General features: G+C 40.3%; 1 protein-coding gene across 2 annotated transcripts in view; it reads left to right on the top strand.

Moving 5' to 3' along the window:
- DGKB (diacylglycerol kinase beta) overlaps positions 1-24,720 on the top strand; it is a 279,608-nt gene that overhangs the window by 243,291 nt on the left and 11,597 nt on the right. The window contains exons 23-24 of one of the 2 annotated variants that reach the window (XM_087918197.1): positions 15,418-15,538; positions 22,277-22,337. In XM_087918197.1, coding sequence (XP_087774323.1) covers positions 15,418-15,538; positions 22,277-22,337 — 182 coding nt within the window. Of the gene's footprint in view, positions 1-15,417; positions 15,539-20,592; positions 20,731-22,276; positions 22,338-24,720 lie in introns of those variants that run through there. The other variant, XM_087918198.1, reaches the window with a different exon arrangement.

Genomic DNA, 24,720 nt, shown 5'->3' with positions numbered 1-24,720 from the left:
CTTCTTTTAGGAGGATGGAAGCCTTGTTTGTTTCCTTTCAGCCGTCAATTTTAGGTTGCAGGGTAACACCTTCCACAGTGGGTCGCTGGCTCAGAGCCTGCACTGCAAGGGCCTATGAGTTACAGAGCCTTCCTGTGCCCAGGAGGATCACAGCACACTTAACCAGAAGTGCAGTGACCACCGCAGCCTGGGCAATGCAGGCATTGATTCTGGACATTTGTAGAGCTGCGACCTGGTCATCGGTGATCCCATTCATAAGACATTACAAAATTGACTCCTTTGCCTCAGCAGAGGCGTCCTTTGGAAGACGTGTCCTGCAGGGTGTGCATGTAGAGGTGGGGTTCTCTGACCAATCCAGCTCCCACCTGCAGGACAGCCATCAGCCAGCTTTGGTATGTCCCATCCTGGATTCTCCCTTCGGCTCAGTTGAGAAAGGGCGTTGGTCCTACCTGAACACTTCTTCTTGGGGAACCGAAGGGAGAATCCAGTCCCACCCTGTGTTCTGTCTGGTCGGAATAGGGAGGAAATGTCCCTTTTTTTCTCAGTATGAATGAACTATCTGTTTGAAGACAAGGAGCAGCTGAATTTGCTTCAACGTCGTTCAGAACTGGGGACCATTACCAGGGGGTGTGTCTTCAGTTTTTCAACTCAGTCTGCAGAGCTAGGATACTAGAGACTACCCATCCTGGATTCTCCCTTCGGCTCCCCGAGAAGAAGCGTTCAGGTAGGACCAACGCCCCATACCACCTCACATGAATATATACAGCATATAAATAATATGTACATAGAGATATTACACACACACCATACACACACACACACACACACACACACACACACATGTGCGTTTATATACACACATTCATTCATTCTGCAAGTTAATACTTTCAATATTTTAGAAACTAGAAAGCTCTTCTTAACATATACAGTTCTTCTAAGTGTAAATTTTCTGCATATTGAGAAATTATTATTGCTTAATTCAGTGTTACTATACAGCCCATATGCTGTTAAATTGTTTAATATGTCAAGGTATAAATATAGAAGAAGCATGTTTTACAACTGAAACGTATATTAGGAATCTTCACTGTTTCATTTTGCCTGTCTACTTATAAATCCTTGCACTGTAATTAAAAATTAGGTTGTGGTAACATCTATAAGATTTAAACATAGAGTATACATGTTGACTTCTTTAGTCACCAGGAGAGCAGTGCAGATATAGGAAAATCCATCTGAGACTACAATATCCGTTAATGAATGGAATATATGGCCTTAATTTTAAATTAATAAATTTATGTTTTTCCGCCAACTTTATACTATTCATGTTTTTGTTATTCCAATTAATCTAGCATAATTTTATATTATTAATCCATTTAATGTTAAATTTGAAAACTGTAACTAATAGTATTGCTGTGAAAAATGGAGAAAGGGTATTAATGGAAATATATATATATATATATTATAGAAGTGCAAAAAAAGTATTTTAAAGCAATAACAGTTTTTAAAAAAAATAAAAATAATGCTAATGGAATAACCTTCCATCTCTCAAATTAGTCCATTAAGGGCTGCTGGCACTAAGCATCAGTTGAGTGTCTTAATTGAAAATAGAAAACATGGGGAGGAGCTTTGTTTAAACTCTAGTAGCTTATAATATCCTAAAAGAGAATATAGTTTTTTGCACCTTCTTATAGAAATACCTGTTTTTAAAGGTAGATAAGATCAATCTCAGCACATTTATAATTCTTTTCAACATCAAGCTGAAACAGGAAATTTACAGGGGTTGTTATTATAAAAATGTCAGATTTCTTGTCGCTTTCATAGGAAGAATCAAACTTTTTGAACAAAAAGAAGGCACCTCACCCAAAGACTTACCCTTTTTAGAAAGAAGTGTTTGTGCCTGTTTCTTTGTAGCTGTGTATGTGTCTATTGCAGGAGTGGGATGTTATGTGTTCGAACCTGTAGCTGCGAAGAGCAGTTGACACCGAACTGGTTCAGTGTTTGGCCCACCTGCCTGCCTGGGCTCTAGGCTGTCCTTTATTCCCTGCTTTTCCCTCCTCAGCTGCTTTGCACTGCACAGCTGAGGTTCAAAAAGCAGAAACAAGAGGATTTTCAAATGCTGCGCACCCCAGCACAGCACTTGTCAGCTGTCCAGGCGGCACAGCTGATGATTTATTGCAAACGTTGCACAGAAGCAGTGTTATGATTGTCCGCAGTTTGAAGAACTGGCAAATCGCTCCACTGGCTGGCCCCTCCCCTCCCTGCCCACGCATTCCTTACCTGGCACACAAGCCACCCAACTTGTCTGGTTTGGTAAATTGCTATTTCCCCCCAGCCCCGACCATCAGCTGTTCTGCTCTGCCGGGAGAATTTTATGAGTTTGCTTGCAAGCAAATTTTATGTGACAGACTCACGTAGCCAATTGCAGATAGATAGATCTCTAAGTGAAACTGTGATTCTGTGAGCAATTCAATCTGCCTGGCTGCTTTGTCTGCTTTTGGGTAAAAGTTGCTCTTTTTTTATAAAAAAAATCAATATTTACATCAATATTTATAATATTTACATACAAGCCATGACCACCCAGTCACATGACCACCAAACCATACCCAGTCAGCAAGCCACACCCACCCAGTCACATGACCACCAAGCCACACCCACAAATTAGATCACACCCACAGAACCAGTTGTTAAGAAATTTGAATCCCACCCTTGGTCTATTGGCATGCTCAGTGCAGTGGAAAAACAACATTGCTATCTCTATCATTACTATCACCTTCTTTTGCTTTATTATAACTTGACATTGACAAAATTTTGCTTGGACTGCAAGGCCATCAAACCGGTCAGTCCTAGAGGAGATCAACCCTGACTGCTCTTTAGAAGGCCAGATCCTGAAGATGAAACTCAAATACTTTGGCCACCTAATGAGAAGGGAGAACTCACTGGAAAAGAGCCTAATGATGGGAAAGACTGAGGGCAATAGAAGAAGGGGACTTCAGAGAAATGAGGTGGTTGGATGGAGTCACTGAAAGAGTAGATGTGAGCTTAAATGGACTCCAGAGGACTGTAGGGGACAGGAAGGCCTGGAGGAATGTTGTCCATGGGGTCGCAATGGGTCAGGCATGACTTTGCAACTAACAACAACAAAATGTTATTCCAAAGACGCAACTGTGATAATGGTGATTTGTGTCATTTGTGCATAGAAAAAGTATAGGATATGCCATGCAGCACAGCTTAACTTATTCTCTTCAGTGGAAGAGATGAGGTATTTCATATACAGTATGCTGTACAAGATTCCAACTTCCCAACCAAATGATTATCCCGCAGATAGAACAACTGTACATGTAGCTGATAGCATTTAACTTTTATCATTGCTAACTTAAGTTTGTGTGAGACTCTCACAATATATTTGTGCTCACAATAAAAATTGTCCTATTTTTCTGTAAGGGAATTCTCTTTTTCCTTTCAATCTGTGAAATTGATTGTGAATGGGAGAATTGTTCAGGAAAGATTAAAATAAAAGACAAAAGTTACATTTTTCCCACATTAGAACACTTTCTGCTATGGTGATGAGGAAACAACAACCACAACAAACAACTTATTAGACCTGAATGTTCTGACTTTGCAAAAAACTACCTTACTCGGAACTGCCTATATACTCAGATGTCACCTTATCAGCCCTTAGGTCCTTGGTTAGGACTTCAACTGTTCAGTTATTTTGCAGTCCTAGACTGTGAATCAATCTAATGATGGTGGTGGTGGTGGTGATGATGATGATGATGATGATGTTGATGATGATGATGATACCCTATCATGAGTATACAAGATGCGGGGTTCTTTAAATGTCATTTGCTTTCATGCAATTGTTGTGAGTACAGTTTAACAAGAAATAAAATTCAGATATGACTTCTATTGATCCAGCATTTTTAGTTCCAGTATTTTTTTCCCAAGGTAAAGGCCTGTTTATAGAACACTGAAATATATAATGTTACTAACAACCATTTGAAGTAAATGCCAAAATTGTTAGAAGTAATATGAGAACAAGATCTATTTCTGTTTCTAGAAAGATCCCTGATTTGTTCATATTGTTTTATGCCTGATGCACAGCTATTTGATATTGCCCTGACAAACAGGAAGATATCAGGTTTAAATTTCTTAAATATCCAGCTAAAAGCAACGAATGGTCTGAGCACATTAAAATTCCATTTTCCGTTTACAAGTGTTTGCTTCAGATGACCCCCACTGATCTTAAATATATTTCTGTATCTGTAACTGAATAGAGGTTTTTCTGTACATCATGTTCTAATGATACTCTGGCCTTTCTCCAACAAGGCACTGAATAAAGCTATTTTTAAAATACAGAAAATGGGAACAGCTGCAGCAATCAGATTTGATAAAAACAAGAGAACTTTCCTCCTCCTCCTCCTCCTCCTCCTCCTCCTCCTCCTCAATTTCATCCAAGTTCAAAATTATTTTGTAGAATAGCTTTTGTTCTTTTGCTGGAAAAAACTTACAAAGCTAATTCAGGGATATCCTTATAAAACAAACAATACTAAAAATGCAGATACGGGCATTTTCATGCAAGCTTTAAAGAAATTGCATTTCCAGTTTTCAGAATAGCTATCAAAGAAAAGACATTATTCCCAAAAGTTTTTCTATAATAATCTCCTAGAAATAGAAAATAAGACCCTTTGTTTCCCAATGTTAACATTTCTGAAAGTGGTTTTATTCTCAAATGTTATTTTCATTGGAGAGAAAAATGGTTGAAAATCAAAGTACTTTGTCTTTTGTTTTCTTCAGCATTAATCAGGAACTGTGCTTTTTTAAGGGGCAGACGGAAGTCACTTAACTCACTAATGACAGCACTTTTTCTAAACATATTTTCTGTATGCCTTAAAATTTGTCTCAAAATCACATGAAATTAATAAGGTATATTTCAATTAATATAAATAAAGAGATGCTTAGATCCCACCTGTGACCTCTTTAACAGTGTTCTTAAGATTCCTTCCAGCTGCTTGGGGTGCATGTTTGAAAAACAGAAGTGGAATTTTAAATGTGCATGTCTTAGGTATTTAAAAGAAATGCTACAGATTAATTTCCTATAATTCTTGCATTACATGTGATGTAAGAAGAGCCCCAGCAAATAAGACAAAGTCCTGCAGTGTTCTGTTTTCCAAGGAAGTCATCTAGTTGCCTTTGAGAAGCTCATAAGCAAAGAAGGATGTGCCTTTCTCTCACTGCTATTCTGCAGCAGCTAATCTTTCAAGTTCTCCACTGAGCTGAAACGAAAATCCAGGATGCATAGTTTCTAGTCTCCTAGCTCTGCAGACCGAGTTGAAAAACTGAGTACGCACCCCCTGGTAATGGTCTCCAGTTCTTCACTCGGTCTCGCCATATTCAGACCACCCTTTAAGGGCTCTGAATAGTTAGGATTGTAGAAGAATACTCACCCCCTGGATTAAGCTTTTTTTTCACAGAGAGGCTTAGATCAAGCTTGACAGCTAGCCGGCTTGCCAGTTAAGCACTTTCATTTTTTGCGCCTTTTTTTCCGGTTCGCGGTTTTTTGCTTGTTATTTTAATTTTTGACTTTCCTTGCTGGTGGACTGGTTTTTGTTTTGTTTTCTGCTAAAACTGGAGTGGAGGTGACCCTGAGAGCCCGTGTGGCCGGGCTGGGGTGGAGTCGGCGTCTTATTTAACTCGCCTCCTCCTGATCCACTTTCCCTTGCCTGGGACAAGCTGCAGCTGCCACTAAGCGCTTCTGTCCCTTTTTGGCGGAAGCGGCCTTTGATTTCATTTAGGGACAATCTTACAGTTCGTCTCCAGGATTGTCCCATGGGTGGGTGGTTCTGGCCATCGGGATTAAATCCTGACACCCCCCAATCTAGTCTCCAGAGCACCATGACAGCTGTGAGACACTTGAGTCTGCCTGATAATTGTGGTGCAGCCAGCGCCAGGCTCACAAGCTTCTGGCCTGTCAGGGCTTGCTGCAATTCAAAAAGGCAGCCTTTTTTTCAACTTTTTTTCCTTGACTCAACTTTTGAATTGCAGAGGTGGGCTGAGCTCACCACTTTGGGTCACACTAGCCTCCTGAAGTGGTGGACAGCTATTGTGGCTGCCGCTGACAGCTTAGGCTGAATATTTTTTATTTTATTTTTACTTCTTTCTCCCTTTCTCTACCCCTGTCAAGTGACAGTTATTTTTGGCAGGCTCAAAGATGGCTGCCAAGGGAGCTGATCAAGAATTGTCAGTTCCTCAGCAGGGTAGAGAGAAGGCTGTAAAGGGATCCCCCAAGCCCAGGTCTGCTGGTCTGGAGGCAGCAGCTAGGATTAGAGCCAGGCCTCTAGCCCCTAAGAGATCCTCTAGGGCTGAGAATAGACAGGCCAGGCGTAGACAAAAAGCCATAGACTAACAGTTTGACAGGACAGTGAGAGATTCCAGGATGGCTGAATACATAACCACCCCTCAAACTTTCCCTCCTCAAGATGACAGGCAGCCAGACCAACTGGCAGATAGGCAGTATATGACGGCCTGGTCTACTGGGGGCTCAAGTACCCACGATTTGCAGGGTAACCTCCAAATCAGAGCTGAGACCTCTCACAATTTTTCTGAGCTGCTTCAGGGGATCTTGATGGCGGCACCTGCAGACCAAGTCTTCAGTGGAGCCAGACCTGTGCCTGCAGCCACCTTTACACCTACAGCAGCTGGCTTATGACCGGAGGAGACCCAGATGCAATAAATGCCATCCTTCATGAGAGCCTGGATCTCCTAGACAATAAGACAGGAATTGCAGGTAGAGGTCAACTAGCTGCACTAGCTGTCTTATTTGAAACCTAGCAGAGGAGTCCTGCAGGGGCAGGGGCAGGCTTCTGCTGAACAGCTGGTCCACTTCAGAGAGCGCTCAGCCTCCCCTTCAGAAAGCAGCCAAATTTATGGCTCCGAGAGGGACCTCCTTCCAGAACGGGATTTTTTGGATGAGGAGAGGGGAGGCGCTTTAATTACAGGTCTCACCCCTACTACAGGAAGCCCTCCTTTAAACAAGGGGAAGATGGGGCAGGCTTTCCCCATCAAAGTAGGCCTTTTTCCAGAGATCCTCCTCTCAGGCCGATAGACAGGCTTTTGCCGCCAGAGAGCGTCAGAGGCAAGAGGGCAGAAGGTCCTTTAGGGGTTCCAACAGACCCTTCAGGTGCAACATAGGGGGCCATCTGGGACTGTTCTGGCAGAGGTGGGAACAGACCACAACGGACGTTTGGATCCTGTCAACCTTACGGTCGGGTCTCTCTCTAGAGTTTCTCCCCTCCCCCCAAGAACCTTTGTGTGCTGCCCTGTCTTCAGGGACCCCTCAAAGAGGGATCTCATGGAATCAGCTATCCACCATCTGCTGAACATTCGGGCCATCCAGCTGGTTCTGGTAGACCAGGAGAGACAGAGTTTCTATTCAGTGTTGTTTGTGATTCCAAAGGCCTTGGGGTGGCAAGCAATCCTCAACCTGAAAGGGCTCAACTAATCTACCAAAGGTTCTAATCTACCAAAGGTTCAAGATGCACTCCCTCCACTCCATTCTAGAGGGACTGCAGGAGGGAGATTTTTTGGCCTTGGTAGACTTGACGGTGGCCTACCTCCACGTGCCCATACATACCAACCACCGTCAGTTCCTGAGGTTTTTCTATGGTGGCTGCTATTTTCAATACAGGCTCTTCCATTCGGCCTGCCATCAGGCCCTCTGACTTTTACCAAACTCTTGGCAGCAGTAGCGGCATACTTCAGAACCTTACCCATAAGGATCCAATGCTGTTTGGACGACATCCTGATAGCATCCTCTTCCAGACCCCAGGTGGAGGAGGATCTGATGTCGACAATTAGGATTCTTCGAGAACATGGGTTCTCAATAAACCTGGACAAATGCCACCTAATACCATCAACTCAGATCTTGCATTTGGGGGCCATTATATACACCTTGGCCGGACAGGTTTTTCTCTCACAGAGTCGAGACAGTATCAGGGAAGTCACGTCATTGATCCAGTGAAACCTGTTGTCCCTACGAGCAGAACATATCTTGGGAGTATTCAACGTGCAGGCAGACTGGTTGAACAGGGCCATAGTCGACCAGTCAGAATGGCAACTGCATCCCAGTCTATTCCAGGAGATGATGGAATGCTTCAGCCACCCAATTCTGGATCTTCCAGAGGCACCTATCATTTTGCTGTCTCAACTTCTCGGCAAAATGATATCATGCATTGGGATTGTCCCATGGGCCCACTTCCACGCCCGAACCCTTCAGTTGTTCCTGCTCCCTTACCAGAAGGCGAGCAGGGGCGACTCTCCAAGGAGGGTTGTGTCCCCTTGCCAGTTCTTCGTTCCCTCCATTGGTGGCAGTCCCGAGCCATGGATCAGGGATGCTTGTACAGGGAACCCCAGAGGATTACCATCACCACTGACACCAGTCTCTATGTTTGGGGCCTCACTTCAGAGCCCAGGTCACCCAGGGGAGGTGGTCACAAGAGGAGCTTGTCCACAACATAAATTGGCCAGAGCTCAGGGCTGCCTGCTAGCTCTCAACGATCTAAGGCAAGAGGTGGTTGAGAGACATGTGCTTCTCCTCACGGACAATGTGGCTACCAAGGCCCACATAAACCGGCAGGGGGGCACATGCTCCAGATCTCTAAGGCACGAAGCAACACAATTGTGCACAGAGAGAAACCTGTTGTCCCTACGAGCAGAACATATCTTGGGAGTATTCAACGTGCAGGCAGACTGGTTGAACAGGGCCATAGTCGACCAGTCAGAATGGCAACTGCATCCCAGTCTATTCCAGGAGATGATGGAACGCTTCAGCCACCCAATTCTGGATCTTTTTGCATCACCAAAGAACAGGAAGGATCTGTGTATATTCCATGCAGACAAGGTGGTTCTGTGGTTGGACCCTACTTTCCTGCCCAAGGTGAACTATTTATTCCATTGTTCACAGGAGTTGATTTTGCCTAATTTCTGTCCTGAGCCTCCCCATGCACTAGAGAAAAAATGGCACACCTTGTACGTTAGGAGGGCCCTCCATATTTACATTAAAAGAACTTCTTATTTTAGGAGGACAGAAGCCTTGTTTGTTTCCTTTCAGCCGTCAACTTTAGGTTGCAGGGTGACACCTTCCACAGTGGGTCGCTGGCTCAGAGCCTGCACTGCAAGGGCCTATGAGTTACAGAGCCTTCCTGTGCCCAGGAGGATCACAGCACACTTAACCAGAAGTGCAGTGACCACCGTAGCCTGGGTAATGCAGGCATTGATTCTGGACATTTGTAGAGCTGCGACCTGGTCATCGGTGACCCCATTCATAAGACATTACAAAATTGACTCCTTTGCCTCAGCAGAGGCGTCCTTTGGAAGATGAGTCCTGCAGGGTGTGCATGTAGAGATGGGGACCTCCGACCAATCCAGCTCCCACCCGTAGGACAGCCATCAGCCAGCTTTGGTATGTCCCATCCAGGATTCTCCCTTTGGCTCAGTGGAGAAGGGGTGTTGGTCCTACCTAAATGCTTCTTCTTGGGGAACCGAAGGGAGAATCCAGTCCCACCCTGTGTTCTGTCTGGTCGGAATAGGGAGGAAATGTCTCTTTTTTTCACAGTATGAATGAACTATCTGTTTGAAGACGAGGAGCAGCTGAATTTGCTTCAACATCGTTCAGAACTGGGGACCATTACCAGGGGGTGTGTCTTCAGTTTTTCAACTCAGTCTGCAGAGCTAGGATACTAGAGACTACCCATCCTGGATTCTCCCTTCGGCTTCCTGAGAAGAAGCATTCAGGTATGACCAACTATATCCTTACTTTTAGACGGGAAATTTCCCACTGGAGAAATATCATTTACACTTCATTCATTTTTTGAAAGTCATTTTCATTGGTTGCATCCTTTTGTGATAACATATTTGATCAATGCATTTTGTGTAGATATTAATTGGGCATCCCACATATTTTACTTTAAATACCTTGAAGTATTCACATTTGTGGCCCAATTCTCAGATGCCTAGTAGACAAGGAGCAAACTGTTCTTTGTTATTGTTCTTGCTGCCAGATGCAGAGAAGGCAGGGGTGGGGTTCTCCCAGTTCAGACCAGTTCGGGTGAACCCCTAGCTTCCATGAAAGCTGCCTCTGAACCAGTGCGCTCCAATGATCATGTGGGCCTGCCTACCCTCTCCTGTGCTGTACTCACCTATTTCTGCTGATTCGGGCAGCAGAGTGGATTTCCATGCCTCAGCTGTGTTACTTCCTCAAAGTAACATCAAACATAAGTAATTCCAAAAGCTGGGCACGTGCGTGATTAGCGAACCGGTTGTTACACTGGCAGCATCCCACCACTGAGAGAAGGTATCCATTAAATACTCAGTAGAAAAATATTCTCTGTATTGTTAGTAAACTAAATAAATTTCTCACAAAGGGATTCTTGCACCTACAAATATCTAGAAGTAGATATGGGGGGATAAATCTCAATTAGGCCTGGTGTTTAAAATAAAACATAATCCCACAAGAAAGCACAATCTCATTTGAATCCAGGAGTTCACAAGATGTTTTTTGTGTATCCTTTGTATGTTAAATGTATGTTAAAACTGTCCTTCGGAAGGATATTTGAAGCAAATATTTAGTTTAAATTTATACCAGATCAATATGAGTTCTTGAATATTTGCTAGGTGTACATTTTCCAAATCCTTCCGGGTCTTCCTATGATTAGATTACAAATAATGAATATTTTCTATGAGCTGATCCTCCATCTATGGACTTGGATAACATTGGAAAAGTCTATTATATACACTTTATTATATTTTAGCATACATTATAATTGAACAATAGTAAAGGTCTCCTAATAATTTTGTAATTGAAAAACATTTGCAATATACTTTAGGGTCAAAGATTTATAATAACATATTTACCAAACCTAATGAATTTATATTAATAACTCTAGAAGTATAATCAAGACATTTACTATGGAAGAATGGTTATTTCTTTAATAAATATTGATCTCATTTTTAATTCCTTGTATTATATTTTTCTTATATCTTCTTAAAATGCTTATAAAACCATAGTAGATATTTTTCTAATTCATATTATGAGTACAAATCTATTTTAAAGTTATTTAGATAAACTTGCCTGGATTAAATTGCAATTATATTACACAAAAAGAATCAGTCACAGTATCTTAGATTCACAACCAGAACTGGAAATTGTGCTCATCAAATGCTGTACACCAGTTTCTATCAGCCCCAAATTTATCATGATGAGAATTCTAATCTTACGTTTGATGGTCTACAGGTTTCCCAGATCCAATCTATTTACTTAATATTTAGTGTTTACTTAATCATCATTATTGTCATCACCATCATCATCTTAAAATGCAATTGACTAAGCATACAATAGATACCAATTGACAATGCAATGTTAGTCGACCATATATTTTTATACACAAACATTATATGTGTATATTTGTTACTGGTAATGATAGTTCACATTAGAGTATACAAGACCCTGACATTAAGCATGTCTTTGGCACCTAAAACAACTAAAACAGTTCCTGTCTCTGTATATTGTACAGTTCTGTCTTCCTGCAGATTGCAAAAATGTGTTACTGAAATGGTGGTTGTGGTGATCTAAAATAAATAAATAAAACATTCCAAACAGACATCAGTGATTAGGACATATTGCAGATCACTCATCCCAATGTATTTCCAAGGATTCTCAAATTCCCTATTCTATATTTTGTAGCTGGAACTCAAACTTTCTCTAGCATAATGATTACCAAGTTTTAATTACATTTAGGGGTCATGTATCCTCATCACTCCAAAGACAAACTGCCAAGAGGGAGAGATTTACTACCAACCAATGATATTTTTTATGTAAATGTACTTGACTAAGTGCAATAACCCTAAATTCTAATAGAGACTTTCAATCTCTTGCCAGGTCTGCAATACTTATATGTGGCTAAGATGAATTGAGTATTTACAAAACAGTTCCATTATAGAGGAACAATCCTCCATGTGTAAATCACTATTTCCAATCATAGTACTACTAGGTTCCTTTTCACCTCTGCCCTTGTTTATTTTCTTTGATTTATATTCGTAGAAAAAATGTTTAAATGTAGTATTCTATTTAACGGTGCATTGGTCCAATATTGCTTTTTGTCACAGACTTCTAAAAAGCTCTTGGGTTTCTTAAATATTTTATCACCATCTTGAGCATATAATAAGAATGGGACACTGCAAAGACACACAAAGGGTTATTTAGATTTCAGTTTATCTTTTTAATTGCTCAAACAGCCTGAGCAGGAGAAATGAAAGAAAAATCCTCATGGTGACTTTATTGTTCTCTCTGTTGTAGATACATTTTATGAATAAGGGCAAAGGGTCAGGTGCCCCTTTACATGCTATTTGCAAGTGCCTGACATCAGCAATCACTGTGTGAGCAGCTTTGTTTATCTATAACACTAATCTGAAGAGATGTGTGAAGTACTTTGGCTTGGGAAAGAGGGCAGAGCAGCGTGGTGCTATGCAAACATTCCCACATAGTCCCTGATAGGTCATTCACACAGAAAACAAGGGGAAGTTTTCATGTCATGGACAAGCTTCAATATAGAGCCAACAGACTGTCAAGAACCTGGGGAGATAGAAAATCATAATAGAGAATGGGTATAAAAGTATCTGGACTGAATCATTGTTATTACAATTTACCAATGATGTTACTTATACAATAAATGTAGATCGGAGGGGGAGGAAGGAAGGAAGGAAGGAAGGAAGGAAGGAAGGAAGGAAGGAAGGAAGGAAGGAAGGAAGGAAGGAAGGAAGGAAGGAAATGGGTCTTACATATCTGGAAAAATCAGTCAGGGCAGTTCTAAGAAAATGGTAATTTCAATTTATTCCTCATTAATCAGATCTAGATTAATATTTTATATGCAGGGTTCTGCCAGCTATTTATTTATGTAATTTATTTCTTTTTTAGGAAATTTTTGAGATCAGTACTTTTTAATAAAGTATAATATTTTTGTTTTATATTTGTTGTGTTATGGTATTCGAATGTTTATCACCTATCTGTAACTGAAACAGCAGTAAGGAAATAATAAATAAATAAAATTATATAATAAATCCACAGAATTGCATAACCATCAGAGATAGTATGGAATAGGTAGCGTTAATTACCAGTGTAGTCTCTAAAAATCCTCTGGAAAAGAATGGTCTTGAAACATTTCATGAATGAAAGCAAGGAGGATGCCATCCTATCCTCAGAGAAAGAATGTTCTAGAAATAGCCTCCATATGACCATACCTTGAACGATCTGGAAGAGTAGGACTATGGATTACTTGGTGCTCTCTGAGCTTGGTTGTTTGCTTGCAAATGTTTCATTACCTAACTAGATAATATTGGTGATAGGAACCAGAAGCACATTCTCAGGAAAAGTACAAAGAATATGAAGAATCTATTTAGAGAACATGTCCCACAGGAAATAAATACCTGAGCCAAAAAGAGCTTTTTAGATAATGACCAGAACTTTGAATTGAATTAAATAATAATTGTAATTTTGAATTTACCTATAGCCTACTGTGATGCAGCAGCCATAGAATATGTATTGGTCTACTAAACTGGGAACAATCCATCAGCAAGTAGGCAACTGCATTTTAGACCAATTATAGTTTCAAAAGCAGTCCCTAGTGCAATAAAGCAGTTATTCGTTTATTCATAGATTAGATTAGATTAGATTAGATTAGATTAGATTAGATTAGATGGATGTCAAGACATCTTGTTTCAGAAACAGCATCATTTGGGGCACCATAAAAGGTGATCAAAGATTTACATGAGGACTAGCAAGTGCAAAAGGACCTCTGTATTTCAGACACACAATTTAAGGAGGAGTGCTACCCCCAATGATGGCTGGTACATCAGATACAGATGACTTTTTCTTGTAGGTACTTGCAGAGATTTAATCTGTGAAATCAAGATTTTGTATTGGGATTACCACTTCTCATATCAGTTTTTTTCTATACTTAATCATAAAGATGATTATAGATGAGAAACAAGTATTTAGTTATTTTTTTAATATCGTTTGGAGAATATTTTCTAAGAAAATTTATATTAAAAACCAATCTATGAAACATGAATTTTAAGCAAAAACTAGTTATGAACATGAAATAAAATGTTTTTGTTCCTTATCCATCTGTTCTTGGCAACAAGTTTAAGCAAAAGTAGAGTAACAAAAAGTGTGTCTGTCTGTTTTAAGTTACTACTTTTTAAGATTTGGTGATCATATATCTGATTTTATGCATCAATTTAATTACACAGCCTAAATTCATGTCATTCTAAAATGTGGCTGGTTAGTCTTAATTTAATAAATCATGCCAAAACACTTTTTCAGAAATAATATAAGCGTTCAGTCTAATGCTCCAATCTTATGTGAGGTTACATAAGAGTAAGTCTTGCTTAACTCAGTGTAATTTATTTCTGAGTAGTTAAAAATAAAGTTTTAAAATTTTACATTAAAGCTATTTTTGTTAAAAAAAACTGAAGCCCATTGGATGTAATCCTTATTAAAGATACTTGGGTATGCAATTTACCTATAAATTCAGTGAATTCTTTTAAATAAGTATGAGTAGGATTTAGCTACAATAGTATGTTTCAGTTTCTTGGGTAGGCACTTCTTATGCAGAGTGCCTTGTTAATTGAAATATACTAAAGTATTTTCAATAAATAGATGAACAGAGAGTGATATATCACCCTCCCCTGATATAATGTACTTAACTTAGAGCACAATACTGTTTACATTCTCATTACATATACACTGAGAATTATTTAAAATCCATCTATTAACCATATCTGTTATGGCTTGATTCTGATTTGAAATTTTGATTAATAAATGGATATCAAAACTCAGTCACAACATATTAGGAAAGTGAAGGAACAATAATTCAGAGTTAAGACAATGCAACTGACAGTTACACATGGAACATGTTCATTCTCAGCTTTACATAAAAATGCTTTTTCTTCTAGTTCAGGTGACTTTTTAAATTTTAACGCTTTGACTTTTTTGTAGTCTGAACACATGCTTTGCTTATTGTGACTCTGATTATATTTGTGGAAAGATAGCAATGCAAAGATTGTAGTATTTTTTTAATATTGACCCAAGAAAATAACTTCGTTGAAATCAGTTTTACTTCTATTTTAGTTGTGACCAAGTCTATTCTCTCAAATGACATGCTAGGTATTCTTTCCAAGACCAAATGCTCCTCATTCCAATATAGATGCTGTTACTCAGAAATGATAATATTTTGCCAATAACTGTCGATTGGTTTCTACTTGATTAGTATCAATATTTATTGAGAAGAGTGGAAGAATAAGACAAAAGGGTGCTGTTTGTATTGCTTCCTCCACAATTTTCAGTAGAGCTGTGCATTTTATTTTCAGACCTAAGTGATCAGTTGATAGAAGTGGTTGGCCTGGAAGGAGCCATGGAAATGGGACAAATATATACTGGACTGAAAAGTGCAGGAAGACGCCTTTCTCAGTGTTCTTCTGTTGTCATTAGGTAAGAATCAACTTTTCCCCTGAAAAAAAATTATTTGCCTTTATCAACCAAAAACTAGAACAGGTGTAATCCAGCTTTACAAACTACAAATAACTTATAGAACTCAGAATCATACTTAATAGTTTGGATGCTTTTAAATAAGGTTTTAAGGAAATCATGGAAGATACTGTCAATGGTTGGTTTTGACAGATCGTAATCAGTTATTAGTTGAATAATTCAATTGTAGTAAGCTCAGAACTAAGAATAAATAAAATACAGAAAAGCTAATGGGAAAAGAAACACAAGACAGGTGGAAGTGTCTAAAAGGATTAAACAGTCCCAGTGAGTAAAACAAAAAACAAAAACAAATGGAGGACATCAGAAGAAGCAGTATGACTGCACAAAAAGGTTAGTGAAAATAGAAAAATAAAAAGTTGCACAAGTCACCAAAGAAAAAATGATACAAGTATTTATAGTTTGTTTAGGTAATATCAGAAAACTTATATCTGAATGGTATTAAATTAACAAAAATGCAAAGAAAAACGAACAGTACAACTTCTAATTGTGTTTAAAATAAAAATAAGAGAAAACAATATAGAGTAGCAGCTCTAAAGATGGCAAAAAAAGTAATAGATAATAAGAAAAAGCAACATTGCTTTAAACACAACATAATCTGGTATATCTCAGAGTACATTTTCTGATTTAGTAGTTTCTTTACTACCAAGTAGATTGTTGGGGTGCTAAGACATGATATACCTAGATTTCAAATATGATTTTTAAATATGGTACATATGGCATATCTAAAACTCCACAGCAGGAATCTTGCTGAAGAATGGCATCAAGATGGGTACCAGAAAAGTCACTACTTGGCTTTATACTCTTCCAGATTTTTCTCAATAATTGCATTAAATGAATGAATGGATTTGATTTGCAAGCTAAAGGGAATCCTAAAGCTTCAGAAAGGGATGCCAACAGGCACCATAAAGCATTAGAAAAGCAGATAGATAAGTGTACATGGGAGGCGCACAGGGCCTCACAAGACTTTCCCTCTCCAAGTCCAGGTCTGTCCACCCCTTCCCACCCTCCTCCTCCCCTAGATCTCTCCCTCTCATCCAGGCGCAGCTTGGCTCCCCAGAGCCAACAGGCCCAGTTTCCTGGAACACCGACCATGTGAAGGGCTCCCGAAGCTACATTCACTCCAACAGCTACCAGTCTTCGACAGGATGACATTCTTCCAGAGGAAGTTCCAGAGAGGATGAAGGCCTGGATGGAGCTAGCAATCCGCCAGGGAATCGCAGCAGTTCTTCAACACACAGTTCTGACCAGGGAACATCCTGTAACCGCTGATTATGATTCCCAATCATTGAGGTCATTGACCAGGTCAGAGCAACACTATACCCAGGTACATTTACAAGAGGAAGCGTCCCTCCAAGGCTGACTGAGGAGGTGGTGGTGGAGGAGGAGGAGGAGGAGGAAGAAGAAGTGGATCAAATTGATCAAATGGAACAGATTGAATCAGAATCAATACATGACAGGGAGCCCCTGTCGGAAGCCGACCCCTTAGAAAGGGGGATGTCTGAGGATGAGGGCTTTGTTCCCAATCAACCTGTATTTACAGGCTTATTCCATCCACAACTTTTCAGATCTCTCTTGTTTAAGGCAAAAAACATTGCGTGCCTGAACAAATCGACCCCTTCTCTAACTCCTTCAGAAGAGGGACCAGATCTAATTTTCAACCAACCAGTAGTCGAGGCAGATGTGATCCCAGTTACTCACATGTTTTCGGACCTGGTACAGAAACAGTGGGCATCTGCAGCGGTGTACCCTGCCCCCACGGGATATGACAGGAAATATTTTAATTTGGCCCCTGATTTCTCAAAATTGTTGAATACTCCTGAGGTAGACGAACCTATAGTGGGATTAGCGTCCTCGTCCTGCATTCCCAGTGAAATGCTGGAGGCATTAAAGCCGGAGGAAAAATGGGCCGAGCTTGCCCTATGCAGGGCCCATCAATTTGATGCGTCAGCCATCAGAGCAGCCATGGCCACCTCCTTCTTTACACGTTCTTCTCTCAGATGGCTCCACCTCTTATGGGAACATGTCCCTAATTCCAACATTAGAGTGCACCAAGATATTGCTAAACTTATAGCGGCCGCTGAATTCTCAGCTGATGCAACTTATCATATGGTCAAGTTTTGAGCCAGGGCCATTATTTCACATGTCACTGCGCGACGCTTACTATGGTTAAAAGCGGATAAAAGTGGACAAAGTGGCAAGTGGACTTTAAGCACAAATGCAAGCTGGCTTCATCTTCTGTTGTGGGAGACAGACGGTTTGGCCCTTCCCTTGATCTGCTTCTAATTAAAACCCAAAACAAAAAGAAAATTCTACCTTCCCTTTTTCGGAAGTCAGATTCTAGAAACCCTCAGTCCTTTCAGAGGGGATCCTTTCGGCCCTTTTACCAGGGACCCTTTTCACCCAGATACCAGAGACCCCCATCATTCAGACCAGGGCAGCAGCCAGACAGGTCCGACTTCGGGGATATGAGCAGAAGGGGTGGTCAATCCAAGAGATCCTTTCGAGGAGCAGGAAACAGGTCTTTCTGACATCCAAGATAACTCCCTGGATCTGACTCCCATTGGCGGACTCCTTAAATTATTCATGGACCAATGGGATTCCTCAACGTCTGATTCCTGGGTCAGAGACATGATCAGATTTGGCCTTGCGCTGGAGTTTCAGTCCACTCCCCCAGATTTTTTCATGTCATGCCTTCTCTCCACAGATCCGGTTAAACGTAATCTCATGGAAACAGCTATCCAACATCTACTGGACATACAAGCCATCCAACCAATAGCTACCAACCAATGAAGACGGGGTTTTTATTCATATCTTTTTGTTGTTCCCAAAAGTTGGGAGGGGGTGGAGAGCAATATTAGATCTGAAACATCTCAACCGTTTCTTAGTATATCACAAGTTTAAAATGCACATCCTGCAATCTATCTTACTTGGCATCAGAAAAGGTGACGTCCTTACGTCTATAGATCTGACGGAGGCGTACCTACATATTGCTATTCGGCCTTCCCACTATACATTTCTGAGATTCTGGATGTTATAATAACCACCATTTCAAATATGTGGCCCTTCCTTTCGGACTAGCTTCTGCCCCTAGGACCTTCACAAAGGTTCTTGCAGCTCTAGCTGCTCATCTCCATGATATCCCTATACGACTCCAGTGTTACCTTGATGACATCTTAATTTTGTCATCTTCCAATCATTAAGTAGTCAGAGATACTCAGAACACATTACAATCCCTACAACACAGGTTCTCAATAAATTGGAAAAAGAGTCATTTAAGACCATCGACTTGGTTAATCCACCTGGGGGCAGTCATAGATACGGTGGAAGGCAAAGTTTACCTGTCACCAGATAGACTAAATAGCATTCAGCAATTAGTCAAGGAGATCAGGGGTCTTAAGAGGGTGTCCCTAGCTGAAATATCAAAATTGTTAGGCAAGATGATCTCATGTATATCTATCATCCCTTGGGCCCAGCTTCACACTAGATCACTCCAGTGGTTCCTGCTCTTGTACCAGCACTCCAGCCGAAGCAACTCCAAATTCAAGGTCAAGGTATCATGAAAGGTCCTCATATCTCTCTTCTGGTGGACCAGAGCAGTCATCAACAGAGGCTGCCTCTTCGAAGAGCCACACAGACTTACCATCACCACTGATGCCAGCCTGTTTGGATTGGGAGCTCACATTCAATCGCTCACAACCCAAGGCCGCTCGTCCGCCATAGAACAGTCATGCAGCATAAACTGGCTGGAGCTTCGAGCAGTACACCTGGCTCTCTATAGCTTCCTTCCACAGGTACGCAATCAACACATACTAATATTGACCAAAAACGTAACAGCCAAAGCTCACATAAAGAAACAGGGGGGCAGTCGAAATACCTCATGCAGGAAGTGGAGCACTTGTGTCGTTGGGTGGAGAGCAACCTACTTTCCATCAGAACAGAAGACATTTCAGTCCTGTCAAATACACAGGCAAACTGGCTAAGCAGGACTACGATTGATCAATCGGAGTGGTGCCTCCATCTGACCCTGTTTCAAGAGGTGGTCAGGAGATTTGGGCAGCCGGTGATAGACTTGTTCACTTCCCCCCTCAACTCTCAGCTGCCCAGATTCATTTCCAGGTACCCCTCACAAGGAGCGGAGAACTTCAATGCGCTCCGCTGCCGTTGGCCCCAAGGTCTTCTGTACGCATTCCTGCCACTTCCTCTGATCCCCAAGGTCATCCAGAAGCTGCTGGACAAGAGGGTGGAGCTGCTGCTAATAGCTCCTTACTGGCCCAGACGGACGTGGTTTGCGGATCTCCGCAATCTATCCTTATCAACACCATGGAGAATTCTGCCAGATAGGGTTTTGCTAACCCAGGGAGCCCTTCAACATCTGGACCCTCAATGGTTTCACCTGACCATCTGGAGATTGAGCAGAGATGTCTGAAGAGCAAAAAGTTTTCCAACAGAGTCATCGCCACCATCCAAGCTGCCAGACACCCCTCAACAACCCACATTTACAATGCCACGTGGTCCAGTTTCTGCAAATGGTGTACTAAGTCTCAAACTGATCCCATCTATCCACCAGTGGCTCAAATCCTAGAGTTTCTACAAGAGGGGCTTGACAAGGATTATCACCTAATACATTGAAAAGGCAGGTGGCGGCTTTCTCATCACCCACGCATATGGAGTTTCCTTCAAGGAGCCACAAATTTACACCCGCCAGCGGTTCATTATCCCACTTGGGACCTTAACAAGGTCCTCGTTGCACTCACTAAGTACCCTTTCGAACCCTTAAAATTGTCAAATCTCCAATTTCTGACATATAAAGTAGTTTTGCTTGTAGCAATCACTTCCACTCATAGTATTTCAGAACTGGCAGCTTTGTCAATCAGAAAAGACCTTTGTGTCTTCCATTCTGACTGCATGGTCCTTCATCCTGATCCTATGTTTATACCCAAAATTAATTTGGCGTTTCACAGGGCACAAGAGCTGATACTTCCTAACTTTTGTCCCAGGCCATCTCAAAGGTTGGAACTACAATGCATTGGCTTGATGTGAGGAGAGCATTGTGAATATATATTCATCACACAGCGACTTTCAGGAAAACAGAAGCTTTATTTGTGTTGTTTCAGCCAAACACTCAGGGATGCAAGGTTTCTTCTTCCACAATAGGCCGTTGGCTACGGGCTGTGATAGCAAAAATGTATTACTCAATCATTACAGGTGCCCAGGGGCATAACACCTCATTCAACAAGGAGCGCAGCAACATCAGCAGCATGGGCCATGCAGGCACCAAAAACTGATATTTGTCAAGCCGCAACCTGGGCCTCTCCATTGCCCTTCATTAGGCATTATAAAATAGATGTGTTTGCATCCACTGAGGCCTCCTTTGGCAGAAGAGTTCTGCAATGAGTCCACGGGGACCAGGAGGGAATTCCAAGCCAGACGGAGTCCCTCCCATATGACAGGCCAAGCTTTGGTATGTCCCACTACTGGATGCTCTGAACAGCTCATAGGAGAAAGGGCGTTGGTACTTACCTGATATGCCCATTCTCTTTGAGCTGTGAAGAGCATCCAGCCCCATCCCTTTTTTCCATCTGGTGGGGTCCCATTTCCGCCAACGAATTGTTAAGGCGTTGAGGGCAAGTGGTGTTTATTCTCTCATCTCTGCCAAAACTGGGGAACGCTGGGGAGGAGTCCTGTGGAGGAGGAGGAGCATTCCAGAAATTAAGCCCAGCCTAGATGTGCAGAGACTGAAGCACCTCCCACTACTGGATGCTCTTCACAGCTCAAAGAGAATGGGCGTATCAAGTAAGTACTAACACTCTTTCTGCTTTGGTCAGATCTCATCATGAATATTGTACCCCATTCTACACATCTCTACAAATATGTCACTATATCTCAAGCAGTTCAGAAAAGGACAAAGATAGTGATCAGCAGATTGAAAATTATAGGCAAAGATCAGGAAAATTTTAGCCTGGGGAAAAATAAAGGATGATTGAAAAATGATATGGACTGTTTACCTAAAAAGATACATGAAAGGAAGGCATAGAACTTGTGTTCTATCATCATAGATTATATTACTTTGTAAAAGTTACTTTAGAAAGAAATTTAAGTTATAGAAAGACAAGTTCCAGGAGAATTTTAGGAGTATTAGTATAATGGTAAGAGCAATTCAATAATGAAATAATTTGTATGGGAAGTGATGAATTGTTTTTATTAGTTGTATTGCAACAGGAATTCCGATACAGTTTTTAGGGATGCTTTAATCTGTATTCCTGCATTGAGCAGTAGATTGAATATAGTGTCTGAAATAGTTCTTTCCCACTCTATGATTCTTTAATTCTGTGAATGATTTGACAAATATGTTGGCTCACATATCTCCTGGAAACATGCCTGTTGGAGACCTGTTGAAACAAATTGCTAATTTACCATATGGCAAAGTTAACTAAGAGTAACTTAAGCCAAAATTGTTAAATCAATCATTCTTGTATTTTATTTTTTAAAATAATGAACTATGGATTTATTGTGGAATTGGGAAACACACACACACATATACTATAAGTTTAAAAAGTGTATATGTCTTATTTTTCAACCATCATTGTGACATTACATTGTACTGTTTTTTCATGTGAGATGCTACATTTAAAAACTGTCCTTGATTTATTTTCTCTGCATTCTTATATTTTCTTGCATTAGGACTAGCAAATCTCTGCCTATGCAGATTGATGGGGAGCCATGGATGCAAACACCTTGTATAGTAAGTTTGTCTTAATCAGTATATGTAATAAACTGATCAAAGTAATAAAATTAATGTTTTTTCTATGATCCTAAAATCTTGCACATTTCAGTAAGAATTATTTATGCAGCATAGTATACAATTACATTCATTGCCTCCTTTTGTATGATTCAACATAAAATTTTTCAATTGCACTTTGATAAAAGAATGCTCAATAAATATTTCTGGCCATTCAACCTTTCTAACTGACTTAGGCAAACAATTCAGGGTTCTGAAGACTATGTCAGGCTTTGATTAAATAATCAAGGAAATGTAATCATGATGCAAAGATGATGGGAGATATTTCTATTCTAATTACTTTCCACAGAAGAAATAGGAAATCAGATTAAATCCATTACAGCCAATTCACATATTACACCCAAGTTTGTCACCAAGTGTTCACACAAAAGGGAATTAAATGCAATCACAGATGGTTTCATTTTTGTGTTGATAATTTCAAATTGATGTTCCACCTTTATTTTAAAAAGAACACTCAAGAAAGAACAAGATGGTTAAAATAACAAAATGTCAAACAGTTTTTTTTTAAGATGATAATTGGAAATACCTTAAGGCAAAAGGACACTAAATAGTAAAATTTCAGACAAGCAAGTTAGTGAATTTAGCATAAAAACATCATCAACCAGGCAAAGGAAAACTCTCCTAATGAAAGAATGACTTTCTGAACAGGAAGATCCACAGTCTTAGTGTGATCACTAAGACAGTCTTTTTCATATAATAGCCAATCACATCTCCTAATTATGAAATGTGAAGAAGAACCTAAATAAATAAATGAATGAACAACATTTACAGGACTAACCAAACAAATATCTGTGTCTGAAAGCATATTTTTTTAAGATCTTACTATAGGTTTTAAATGTACTTCCAATGCCATCTTTCAACTAATTAATATACAAGTCAGTTTAAAAGAATTCCCTAAGAAACTATGACTTATAGTTAAATAAAATTTTGAATAGAATATCAATAAACCCTACCAAAGAAAGATAAAGGCAGCAATAGATAATTCATTGTGCCCAATTGTGAGAGCATCAACAGCCTCAAAACAGCCAGTAACTCAAGTGCTGGTGCCCTGTCCCCTTAAGACCTGCTTCTAGCCAGCCCAGCAACTGATAGCTATAAAAGCTGAACAGAAAAGCAGTTGTAGATGGTGTTGGTGTTTTGTGTTCATTTGGAAAACTAAAACTGCCTGAATCAGCCTAAGGCAAATAGAAAAGTTGCTGTTCTCCATAAGTAGGGGTCATGAAGAGAAGTAGTGGAGAAAAAGAATTGTAGTAGAATTGAAGAACAGGGATAAATAGTCAGTACTAGCCTTTGAGCATTATTTGTTGCCTAGAGGTCAAATGGAGTTGTGTGTTGGTACTTTGGCATTTTGAAGCCCACTAACTATAGTTGTCAAACTACAGGTTGTGGCCATTTATCCAAGGACTTTAAAAGCTAGAGTTAAAAAAAGAAATAGCTGCAGTACTGTAAACATCTCTGGAAGAAAAATGATTCCCAACAGATGATAATGGAATCACTGTGAGAGATTTATGAATGAATGAATGAATTCTTTATTGGCCAAGTGTGATTAGACACACAAGGAATTTGTCTTGGTACATATGATCTCAGTCTACATAAAAATAATTAAGGTACAACACTTAATGATAGTGATAGGGTACAAATAAGTAATCAAGTCATACTAGGAAACAATGAATATAAATTGTAAGTATACAAGCATAACATAACTGTAAAAGACAGACCAAAATAAAAGTTAAAATAAGCGGGGGGAAAAATAGTAAGAAAACGCCTGTCTGATTTTGATGAACACAAATCACCAGGGCCCAATGGATTACATCCCAGAGTTTTAAAGGAGCTGGCAGAGGTCATCTCAGAACCAATGCACTATATTTTTCAGAAATCCTGGAGCACCAGGGAACTACCAGAGGACTGGAAAAGAGCTGATGTAGTTCCCATCTTCAAAAAAGGAAAAAAAACAGATCCAGGAAACTATAGACTAATCAGCCTAACATCAATACCCAAGAAGATACTGGAAAAGATAATAAAAAAACAGATCTGCCAACATCTAGAAACAAGTAAAGTAATAACTAGCAGTCAGCACGGGTTTGTTAAAAACAGATCATGCCAAACCAATCCTATTTCATTCTTCAACATAGTGACTAAACTAGTAGATCAACAAAATACTGTGGACATAATATATTTGGATTTCAGCAAGGCTTTCGACAAAGTAGACCACAACCTACTTCTTAGTAAGCTAGAAAAAGTGGAATAGATAGCATCACCACTAGGTGGAGAAACCATACTCAATGAGAGTCCTTAATGGGTCTAAGTCTTCATGGAGGGAAATAAG

This window comes from Pseudonaja textilis, chromosome Z (genome assembly GCF_049901715.1).
Source record: "Pseudonaja textilis isolate UNSWEBS1 chromosome Z, rPseTex1.2, whole genome shotgun sequence".
Lineage (NCBI taxonomy): Eukaryota > Metazoa > Chordata > Lepidosauria > Squamata > Elapidae > Pseudonaja > Pseudonaja textilis.
This window is presented reverse-complemented; position numbering and strand designations above follow the sequence as displayed.